This window comes from Oppia nitens, unplaced genomic scaffold (genome assembly GCF_028296485.1).
Source record: "Oppia nitens isolate AA-2021 unplaced genomic scaffold, nextdenovo-longstitch-racon4-pilon3 scaffold19_pilon_pilon_pilon, whole genome shotgun sequence".
NCBI classification, from domain to species: domain Eukaryota; kingdom Metazoa; phylum Arthropoda; class Arachnida; order Sarcoptiformes; family Oppiidae; genus Oppia; species Oppia nitens.
The window spans coordinates 1,652,416-1,665,000 of NW_026533198.1; the positions used below are offsets into that span (position 1 = coordinate 1,652,416).

Genomic DNA, 12,585 nt, shown 5'->3' on the forward strand with positions numbered 1-12,585 from the left:
ACAAATAATATGATATAAAATAAAATTAGAAAATAATTTTTCGTTTCAATACATTATATCAAACAGTACTGTACTGTACTGTATATGATATAAACAAAACACATATTATATGATATTTGTATATATGTTTTGTATGTGTAGTAATCTAATGGTTTACATACATTCAATTCAATAGGTTTAGCATTGACTGACACATACACTACATAACACATACCATACATACCGTACATACAGTACTACTGTACAGACACTCTCACTAAAACACATCAAAACAAAAATGTTTAGGAGTTTGCGATCTACTAAATAGTAGTGATGGGAAGTTCCCTAGAAAATAAAAATTCCCGGAATATATATTAATATATTAATTAATAAAAAAATATTAGTGAGCTTAAAAACTTTATTTAAAAAAAAATAACTTACGTAGCTTATTATTTGTTATTGAAAAAAATTTATCATGCTCAAATAAACTAAATTACTAATTAATATTTTTAATTAATTAATCTAACTAATTAATTAATATTGTTATAATATATATATAATTATATTATTACAATAAATAATACCTCCAAAAAAAACTTATTGAAATATTTTATAGAAAAATAAATTTCTATTCAATAAATGTTTAGTGAGACTCACAAAAATATATATATTTTTTTTTAAAAAAAATACAATTTTTTAACTAATAATATTTCAATTTTTTGTTGAAAATTTTTTTATAATTAAATGTGTTGTTAGTTTTTAAAAAAATTTATTAAAAATAGATGGTAGCACTAGGTAATAGGATTTTTTTAGGAATTTTTATTTTGGTGCATTTTGGGAACATAGGGAATATTTTTTTTTTGTAACACCTAAACCTAACATTATTATTATTATACTGCAAATTTAGTTGAGTATAGAGTTGATGATCAATAGTATTCAATACACAGCACATACAGTACATACACACACACTGATTGCACATTATTATACAGTATAGATGATAGGGTTGAAAACTCTAGGCTAAAACCGAAACCGAAATAATAATAATAATTTTATTATTATTAATAAAACTGATACTAAAATTGATAAGCTATTCTAAATCTAAAATTTAATTTTTTTTCAATTTATCATCAATTTTAACATTAGTAATATATTTATAGTTGAATATAATAAGTTGAATATAAAAATTTAGTATTATATAAATTTCTATATATATTTAATATATGCTTATTTGATATTTTTTTAATTGTTTAAAAATCTATAAATAATATTATTAATTATATATAATTAATTAAATTTAAATATATATATACTTAATTAAATTTAAATATATATATAATTTATTTTATATTACATTAGTTTGGTTAGTATAGGTTAGGTTAGGTTTAACTATTAATATATTTATTTTTATAAAGATTTTTATATAATTTTTTTTTTAAATTCATGATTTTCTGTATGTATTAAATGTTTAATTAAATCAAAACAATCGCTTAAGTCTCGAGGCTTTACCAAAAGTTTTTTGATTTACTATTTAAAAGACATGTATTTACTATTTTGTTAATACATTAATACTGTTTTTAAAACATAAAACGAAAATCTTTTTTTTAATTAAAATATATTTCAAAAAAAAACACACATCAAAATCAGATTTTAATAATTTATTATAAAATTTTTCTATACATTACAGTGTATTATATAAAAGTATTAAATATATTTTTAACATAAAACAGTATTATAACTACTGTATTATAAATTATAAATTTTGGGATTTTATTATTTAGCAATTTTTATGAATATAAATAATTATAATTATTTTTTTTAATTAATATTCAATTGGTTTTAACAATTAATTAAATTTTTATATACATTTAAAATAATATATTATATTATTATTAGAACATGGATTATAAAAATAAATGTTTAAAAAAATTAATTAAATTATAAATCTAATTCATTGATTTTTTTAATTATAAATAAAATATTTTACTTACAATATAAATACTAAATAACAAATAATATTTACAGTATATTGAAATTATTATTTATTTTAATATAAAAGAGGGTATTATAACTACAGTATTATAAATTATAAATTTTTGGGATTTTATTATTTAGCAATTTTATGAATATAAATAATAATTATTATTTTTTAAAAATTACTATTCAATTGGTTTTAACGATTAAATTAAATTTATATATATACAGTATTTAAAATAATATATTATATTATTATTATTAGAACATAGATTATAAAATGTTAAAAAATTAATTAAATTATAAATCTATTTCATTGATTTTTGTTGTTGTTATAAATAATATATTTTATTTACACTATAAATACTAAATTACAAACTATATATATAGTATATTGAAAATATTATTATTTATATATAGATTGAAACAAATAACCAACAACAAAAAATAGTTTAATTTAAATTAAATATTAATCTGAAAATTGAATTGAAATCTTTTTTTGTCTGTTTGTTTGTTTATTTGTTAACCTTTAATACATTTCATAGAAAATAATAATAATAATTTATTTTCTTGTTATTTGAAATAAGATTTATTTATTTATAATATTTAATATTGAAAGTTTTTATTTGTTATATGGCATTACATTACACAAAGTGTAAAAAAAATAATGTATTGTTTGTTTTAATTAATTGTATTTATTATAGTTTACTCTATTTATAAAAAAAAACTTTATATATATATTATGTAGAAAATATAAATTAATAAATGTTATTATAAAATATGCTTAAATTATATATATATATATGTTTAGTATCATTAATTAATTATTAAATATTGAATTTATTGAATCAGATACTATTTAAATATTAAATATTAATATAACAATTTAATGAAAAATTTTTTATTTTATTTTTCATAGTCATCAGCTATAATATTACATTAAATAAAAATTAATAAATATTTTATTTGATAAATAAGATTTTTGCACTTATTAGTATCAAATAATTTATATAGACTAAGTGTAAAAAAATATATAATGTATGAATAAATTGTATAATAATAGTATAAATAATAAATTAGTAAATTATAACAAATGTTATAAAATATTCATGACAATGAAATTGTATGGATTGTCAAAAAAATAAATCAAATAATTATTTATAATTTATATAATATTTTATTAAAAATTTATTTAGTACTGTATATATACAGTATATATGATGATAAATATTAGTAATAAAAAAATTAAAAAAAACAATTTTATTTTAATTATAGAATAATAATAGAAAATTAATAATTAAACAAAAAAAAATGATAATATTATTAAAAAAAATAAAAGAAAAATAGATTTATACAGAAAAACAATTTTTTGTTTTTTTCAATGAAAAAAAAATTATATAAATACATAAATAATTTATTTTTTTAAATATATATAATATTTTTAAAATATATTATAAGTAGACAAATAGGACAGCTTTTTGAATGGCGATTCCTGGCACTTGCGAAAGGTTACCGAGCAATCGGTTTTTGTGGTCAAACCTTTGACAATGGCCATCAAATATTTTTGACTAAACGGCAAACGGGTACCGAAAGCACGGGCATAGCTGGCCGCCGTCGGGAACAGTTGGGCACCGTATTGGCCGATCTCGCATACGGCACGACTTCGGCAGTCCTCTTCCTGGATGTCCAGTGCCTGGAAGGCCTTTTCGGGTAGCGATCGCATCGATAGGGCAACTGTTTCGTAGTCCATATGTTTCATATCGTCCATACCGTTGTTAAGCGATCGGATCAATAGTGGTAACGACAGGCCATAGGCAGCCATTACTGTCGGAAACATAGCGCCCAACAGTACTAATCCGGATAGCAGTACAACACCCAACTTAATGGCACCGAATAGACTGAGTTCGGCCAATGCCTGTACCGGATCGGGTATGGCTGTCAGGGCTCGACCTTTGAACTCTTGAAATCTGGTAACCATATCCAGAACGGCCATTGCCTGATGGAGAGCATTGCCGGCACCGCCGCCATTGGTGTCCAGTTCCCGATTGTCGACGTCGTCGTCGTCATCATAGGCTTGTTGTTGTATATCCCGACACAGTATCGGTGTTGTTGTCAATAAAATTATTGTCAAATACAATATTATAACGTTAGCCATAATTTTATTATTATTATTATTATTTTAAACTATAAAATAACTTTTATTTAAACAAAAAAAACTTTTTAAGTTTTATTACTTATTTTATTTTTTTTTTGACTTTATATTTGTCGACGACTTTCACTATTGAATACCTAAAAACTAAATAACTATTTGTTAAGCAAAATGTTAGACTTAAATAGTTTTTTTTTAAAATAAAAATCAATGGGTTATTATAATTAAAAATAAAAGTTGTCTATTGGTTAACCTACGGGTATAACTGAAAATTATTTTTAAGTACTGTATATGAATATACAATTCAATATATATGTATTGAAAACAAGAAAAATGGGTTAAAAATAGTTGACCACAAGTGCTACTACTAGTCCTACTACTAGTGCTCAGTAATTATAAATTTTTTATGCTTTCCCTTGACAATACCGATAAGCCGGCTGACAAAACTACTACTACTACTAGTGCCCTAAAGGTATAGTATTTTTAAAAGCCTATTTTAATACTGTACCTGTATTTTCTCATTTTTGTTGTAAATATGCCTTTTGTTTTGTTTGAAAATTTGATAAGCTTTTCAAAAACATTAATTTTTAAATGTCAAAAAAAAGTAATGGTCACTGTAGTAGTAGACTATTAGTATAGCACAGGTATGTACTGACTGTGCACAGGTATTATAATGCACTTCCTGGTCCAAGGACGATTATAATAATAGGGACGGATATTGACCATCTAGGATATAACTACATACCAGTGCTACATACCAGTGCAACTCATAAAAATTTGTTAACCCTATCTAAAAATATAAATAATAATAATAATAATAATTTGCTAACTAATAAATATTTCTGGGAATTTGCTAACATAACTATTAAAAAGATATATACATTGTATATATTAATAAAAGTTTATGTATTTAAAAACACAAAATTAAATTGAACTAGTATATTTTTTAATTAATAAATAAATATATTATACTATTAATTTAATATTAATTTTATACTAACTAATACTATATACATAATAATAATAATAAAATGATTTTTTTTATTGAACAACAAGTTTTTAATTGATTTTAAAATCAAAAAATAAAACAAAATTATGTTTAATAGTAATATTTTAATAACACCTATAATAAGTCTAAAAATATTTCATCAAAAAATAAATAAATAATTAATTAATTAATTTAACAAACAAACAAAAAAAACTAAAAATAAATAAATAAATAATTTTTTTAAATTTGTGTAATTTTTTGCTGATTGATAACATCCGTCAGTTTTCTTAGTTTATGGTCGACATCCAGTCGTACGGACTTTAGTTTTTTGATTAGGATTTCGTCGCTATTGTTATTATTATGATTATTCATCATATCTTTACCACCACTATTGAATGGATCAGCTATTGTTGGTGACGATGGTTCAGCAATAATATCCGTAACAAACCTATAGCCACCCATACTTTCCAATTCAATAGCTTCATCCCTTAATTTTTTGGTTGTTTTCTTAATCAGATTCAATAGGGTTGACGATGACGTACGGATGTGATTGTAGACCCGATCTTGTTGGTGATGATGATGATGCAGATGATGTCCACTACTACTACTACGGTGCTGCAGTCTATTAGGCTGCAAACCTGACATCATCTGATCCCTATAATTATAATCCCTGTTTCTATATGCTAGCGATGATGCTGTTGGCATACCATAGGCATCACCACTGTCTCTATCATTGCTATACATATAATAATCTTTATATTGTTTGGCATTTAAATAGTTATTATTATTATTATTTGGTAAAGACTTTCTTCCAATATTGTTAGGCATAGAGTAATGAACTTCTCTTCTTCTTCTTAATGTATTAAACAGTTGTTGTTGTTGTTGCTGTTGATGGTGTCGTCCCATAGTTGTCGTCGACTTTCTACCATTGATATCATAATCTCTTATAACACGGAAATCGCTTATCGATGACGAAGATACCAGCGATGGCGTTGAGGAACTAGTTCTCGATGTATAGTCGTAGGCCTCGTCATCGGCTGATGAATATCTATTAGATTTCTTCGGTCTTGACTTTGATGATGTATTTCTTTGTTGTTGTTGTTGTTGTTGTTGTTGTTTACCGCCGCTGCCAACAGTCCGACCACTTTTCTGATGATTGAAATGTTGTTTACTTTGAAACATATTTCTATTGATCCGTTCAAATGAATCGCTTATTTTACGGATATTTTCTTCCATAGCTGTCATCCTATTTAGTATATTCCCTGAAGACTCTACTGACTCATCGACAACAGTAGGGATCTGTTGTGTAGATATTGGTGATACTGATGGCTGAACTGATCCATTCAATTGTGTTGTCTTTTTACTACCAATTTCTTTATTAGTTTGTTTTGGTGCATCGTTAGATGCCATCGTCACCATAACAGGTCCACCACTACTACCGCTGACAAACTTATCATTAATTTTGTTTAAATTTTGTCGACGACTTTCATCAGCGAACGCCTGAACCATTTGCTGAGTCAACTCTTTGATCTGACCATCGATGCCATCAATTCTGGCCATACATTCGCTATTCTTGTCTTCGTTAGCCTCCAGACGTGACAGTATCCGAATTTCATAACTTTCTGAATCCAATTCCTGAACACGGGTTTCAATCGTTTTCATCAATGTCTGCAATCGTTGGACTTCCTGATGAAATCGTTTAGTTTCATCGGTCAACGACTGATCCATTTGTTCCAATTGCTGGTCTTGTTCTTTACGATGACGTTTAATATCCGACAGCGTTTGAGACAATTCATCCTTCAAGTCATTAGTTTGTTGATAAAAATTTTTATTATTATTCACAACATTAGACATCTCCTGTCTCAGGGCTCTCAGCTCTCGATTGGTTTCATCTTTGAAATCCGCAACTTTCTCGTCGATATCGTCGACAACTGAACCGACTTTCTGTTTCAATTCACGACTGAACTGTTTTGACAACTCATCGGTGTCTTCCCGTACATCACTTCTTAGCCGTTGTAACTCTTTATCAATTTTTTTGGTCATATCGTCATCGGCTGTTGCTTTGGTAGTAGTAGTAGTATTGGTTGAATGCAATTGATTTGTTTGTATTAGTTGTCTTAAGTCGGTTATCTCAGACAATACACTCTTGACTTCTGTGGTATTTCTATTGACACGACTGTCCATATTATCTAATCTATTGCCAAACTCTCCAATCAATGATGACTTTTGTTTTGTCAGCTCTTCTCTCAGTTGATTCCTCAGTGATGTTATCTTTTCGGTCAAAGTTGTTGTTATTTCTTCAAATTTATGTTCAATTTGCACGTCATTCGCATAAACATTATTTTCTTCATCGATCCCTTCCTCCTCCTCCTCCTCCTCCTCCTCTTCCTCTACCACTTCATCAATATCTTCCTCTACTTCAACACTACTACTACTACTACTACTCGTCTCTAATCCGTTTTCATCCTTTTCTTCAGACGCTTCCTCTACTGTTTCCAACTGTTTATGCGATGGTTTGTGAAGTTGTTGTGAAGTTTGTTGACTGTTATTGTGGTTATTGTTTTGACTGTTATTATTATTACTATTACTTAAGTTAGACAATGATTTGGCACCAGAGGAGGAGGAATCCTCATAATTATTAATATCATTAGTATTATATTTAGCACCAGTAGTAGTAATAGTAGCACCAGTAGTACTCCCACCACCACCACCTAAATGGCCAAACAGGTCATTATAATTCCTATCGTAGTCATCAAACTCAGCAAACGGATCGTCAGAAACGTCTAATACAAAGTCATTAATGGAAACTTCATTATGTTTTTGGTTTTGGCTATCATCAGAGCTAACTGTGCTGTTACTCGTCATCACTGAACTACCAGTGCTCTGCAGCTGCTGTTTAATATTCTTCTGGTGTTTACTAATGTTATTATTATTAGTATTATCAGAAAGTGATGTCTTATTGTCATCAGTTGACGACAAAGTTTTGTTATTTTGCATTTTATTGTCATTATTATTATTATCGGATGTGTCGACAACTTTTGATTTATGGCTACTATTATTATTATTTGATTTGATTTCATTGTTAGTATTATCGGTTTTATTACTATCATTGATATTATTATCATCTATTTTCAAGTCTATTGTAAAAATTTCTTTAAACTTTTTAGTTGTATCATAGATGCCATCTTCAGTAATATCTAATGTAACCAAATCTGTATCAAATAAATCGTTAATATCTTCTTCTTTTTCTTCCTCTTCTACCACTTCTTCGTCATCTATTTCTTCCAATAGTTCTTCGACTTCCAGTTCAAAGTCAACCGACTCGACTTCATCATCACTTTTATTATTATTATTATTATTATTATTGCTATTAATTTTATTATTAATAGTACCTCCGGTAGTATTGCTATTATTATTATTATTTAAAATTGCTTTTAATGAGACATTTCCTCCTTTATTACTATTAGTAGTATTATTATCATTACTTTTACTGATATGATTAGTAAGTCTTTTACTATTATTATTATTATTATTATGTGTATTATTGTTGTTGTTGTCATCACTTTTAAAAGCCATATCATCGTCGTCTAGAAAATGCAAATTAGCTAATGATGTCAAACCACTCATACTTAAGGTAGTGGACGACCCTTTCAGACGATACTGATTTACCAGTGATCGATAGTATGGATCAGTTGGATGTTCCCAACTGGACTCAGATGTATCACTATTATAGTAGTATAGTCTTCCTCGACTATCTTCACTGAAAAAAATAATATATAAATAATAATTAATAATAAATTTTTTAATTAAAAATTAATTATGATATAAATATTTAATTTTTTTATATAAATAGAATATTCCTTAAATATATTCCATAATATAACAAATTAATTATATTTTTTTAATTAAATATTAATTAATTTTATTGTGATATAAATATTTGATTTTTGTATATATATATATATAGAATATTCCTTAAATATATTCTTAATTTCTAACAAATTAATACATAATAGTATATTTAGTATTAAATTTATGATATATATATATATAAATAAAAGTTATTTAATTTTCTAAACAATTTATCACATTTTTTGAAACATTAATTATATTAATTAATTCATATTACAATACATTGTCTATACAAAAAAATAAATATCTAACTTATACTTAATTAAATAACAAATAGTGGGAATTATGAAAATAATTAAACAATCAACTAAATTAATTAAATTAAGTTTTTAAAAATTTAATTATCCAGAAAAATATATTATAATTTAATTAACAAATAAAATGTCAATTATTATATTAGTATTTTTTAGTATAAATAATAGCAATGTTTACAGTGTATATAGTATATACAGTATATATATATATAATACAGTAAAAATGTCTAATATATATAAAGGACATTGGTTATAAATAGCATTGCATCTATCAGTTTAATGGTTGGTTTAGGCTAACTGTGCATTTTATGAGATGTCCTACATTTTTTTATATACAGTACTAGTACTATACTAATAGTGTATTAGAGTAACTAATAAATCAGCGGCAAAACTTATTATAATAGGAAATAGAAACTAATATTTTTTTTTGGTTATATTAAATTAGATTATATACTGTACAGTATTTTTTGTTAATATATTGCATAACATAACTAAATTGATAACAATTTTTTGTTACAAACAGTTTGTTATATACAGTCAGTCAATAAATAGGACTTACATTGCAATCCATGGAAAGGGAAGTCGAGATAAAAGTCCTCTTTTGGCGATCCATAACAAGTGTGACTCTGATGTCGGATCAATACCCAGTTGTTTGGCGTATAATGTTATATCTGTTTATAGTAGGATATCAACAATTTATTAAATATATATATATATATATATATATTTATAGATATTATTTGAAATTTTATACAAATGATAATAATAATAATGATTTATATATTTACATTTTTTAGATTAACAATAAAAATTATGATAATATTTGTATATTAATTTAAGTACAATATGATTAATATTGTATAATAAAATTATATATATATATATATATATACACAAATATAATGACTATTATTAATAGTAATATTTTGCAAATAACAATAATAATAACACAATTATTGACCTAGATTATAGTAACAAATTAATTTAGTACATATATCTACAAAAAATATTATTAATAATTACATTGCAATTTTATATTAAATTAAATTATTAGTATTAGTATTAGTATTATTATTATTATTCTTTTAATTTATTAATATGTTTAACAATCGTGAAAATTATTTTATATACTATTAATCAAATTAATCTAAAAAAACAAATTGTTTAAATATTTACATTTATTATACTATATATATATATATATATATATATATACTCCCGACTATGCAGAATATACAGTAATATAATATATTGCAATATAACTAATAATATATATATAAAATATAACAACAATAAAAAATTATTATTATTATTATTATACACAACTGTACAGCTTATATATGCAGTATATTTATTAGTATATTAACTGGTCATACCTTCATCGGTGACGGAGTCGACACTAATTGGCAGTTCCTTTAATATTGTATGAATGTTGTTGCGTTGTTTGGTGCCGTCATCATCACTGACATACCTGTGCTGGTGCTGCTGCTTATGCTGACGTGAATCGGTCGATAATACCTGTGTACGAAAACTGGCACTCAATTGTAGATCTCCTAGTTTACGAGCACTGGTAGGCCTGTTGTTGTTGATGATGATGGCGGTGGTAGTGGTGGTGGTGGTCGTCATGATAAATGTTTAGCACATAACATATACAATGGTTGGTACCGTATACACACACTGTATGTACTGTACTGTATGTATATATGTTGGCAGTAATATACTGTATATAATGACAATACATACACACACAAAAAAACTTATGGAAAGACAATGATGTCGACACAGAATATTCTGGTTTTAATTTTTTTATTTATTTTTGATGAACAAAGCAATTGAATTGATTGACTACTACTTTAAGCATACATTTCAATGTCGCGAGTATTTGTGCCAAAAATTTTTTGTGTATGACTTTTGTTGATACAGACACTAATGCTAAAAAAGTTTCAAAATATTTTATACATTTGATTTCATACATATATTTGTATGTTAACCCCTATTTAAATGTGTATATACTGTACTGTATATACGGTATATATATATATAATATATTATATATATATAATTAGTTTTTTTTTAGTTTCCAATGTGTTTCTATAGATAAGTTTTTTGTTTTGAATTGCGGACAAAATTTTTTTTTATTTTACAATAGTAACTGCATTTCACTATTAGTTACGATTGCTATTGGAAACCACTGTATATTATATAATACGATATTTTTTGTAGCAATTAGTTTCAACAACATATGTTATACTACTTAACAAAAAATATAATATTAAATAAATAAATAAATAAAATTATATACACAATACTAACAAACAAACAAAAATGTGGGAGGGTAGGGGTTAAATTTTTAATTATAATTTTTTAAAAAATAAATAACTAAAATAAATAAATAAATAAAATGCATTTTTAGCAAATAATAAATCTTCAATAATTAAATACCAAATATTTTATTAATAATAATAATCTATTATATTATATTAATATCTATTATTTCTTTTAATAATATTTTTAATAATATTATATCTATTAATCTATTATATTATATTGATATCTATTATATTTTTAAATAATATTTTTAATAATATTATATCTGTTAATCTATTATAGAAATTGATATTCAAATTTTTTAACTAAATTTAAATGATTGCATAGTCACGGGTTATGGGATTTATCATATATGATAAAAACTTTTATTTTTGTTATTGTTGTATAAATGTTTAAATGCTTTTTAAATTATTATTATAAGGGTTATTGCCACCAAACAACCAACCAAACAGCCAAATAAATAAATATATTATTAAAATTTATATATAAATAATAAATTAAAAATAAAAATATAATATGAAAATACTTATCCAATACATAAACAAAACTAACCATAACTTGACATAAAATTAAGATAAATTGTTTGATTGTGTCTCTCTATGGCTATGGCTATTAGATTCAGGAAAAGCAACAATTTTTTGTTTGTTTGTATATATATAGTTTCTATACTATACTATATATATATGCTAAAAGTTATTATCATTTATCATGTTATATATATATTTTTGTTAGTACAGTATGTATGGCTATACATAATAATAATTTATTAAATAATAATAACTACTAAATAAAAAATTTTTTTACCCTATTTTGGACCTAAAAGATGGCAATGTTTTTCAAAAAACATAAAATGTTACGCATGTGCTGTTGATAACACTGTATATCATAAACCGGTGCCAAACAAACACAACAAAATTTTTTGTTGCACTAAAACAGTGGTCAATGTATTGCTTGTGTTAGCATTGAATACAGTATGTGTTTAGAGAGAGAGAGAGAGCAAC

General features: G+C 24.6%; 2 protein-coding genes across 2 annotated transcripts; both read right to left on the reverse strand.

The window, feature by feature from the left end:
- Positions 1-3,394: 3,394 nt before the first annotated feature.
- On the reverse strand, positions 3,395-4,117 carry LOC128966200 (uncharacterized). Its single transcript, XM_054313033.1, has one exon. It carries the CDS (start codon positions 4,106-4,108, stop codon positions 3,395-3,397), a length of 714 nt encoding a protein of 237 aa, XP_054169008.1. The 5' UTR covers positions 4,109-4,117.
- A 1,213-nt stretch (positions 4,118-5,330) lies between these two features.
- LOC128966201 (repetitive organellar protein-like) lies at positions 5,331-10,902 on the reverse strand. The gene is made up of 8 exons (XM_054313034.1): positions 10,633-10,902; positions 9,816-9,927; positions 8,654-8,850; positions 8,251-8,416; positions 7,816-8,142; positions 7,235-7,632; positions 5,896-7,150; positions 5,331-5,826 (listed from the first exon to the last, which is right to left on the reverse strand). The coding sequence occupies exons 1-8, from the start codon at positions 10,880-10,882 to the stop codon at positions 5,331-5,333; spliced, it is 3,201 nt and encodes a 1,066-aa protein (XP_054169009.1). The 5' UTR covers positions 10,883-10,902.
- Positions 10,903-12,585: the final 1,683 nt, after the last annotated feature.

Excerpts from the sequence above, each read along its gene's own strand:
- LOC128966200 (XM_054313033.1), bottom strand. The coding sequence starts at position 4,108 with ATGGCTAACGTTATAATATTGTATTTGACAATAATTTTATTGACAACA.
- LOC128966201 (XM_054313034.1), bottom strand. The coding sequence starts at position 10,882 with ATGACGACCACCACCACCACTACCACCGCCATCATCATCAACAACAAC. Across the intron at positions 9,928-10,632 it reads CGACTCCGTCACCGATGAAG|ATATAACATTATACGCCAAA; the intron begins GTATGACCAGTT and ends TACTATAAACAG. Across the intron at positions 8,143-8,250 it reads ATCTATGATACAACTAAAAA|TAGCCATAAATCAAAAGTTG; the intron begins GTTTAAAGAAAT and ends TAATAATAATAG.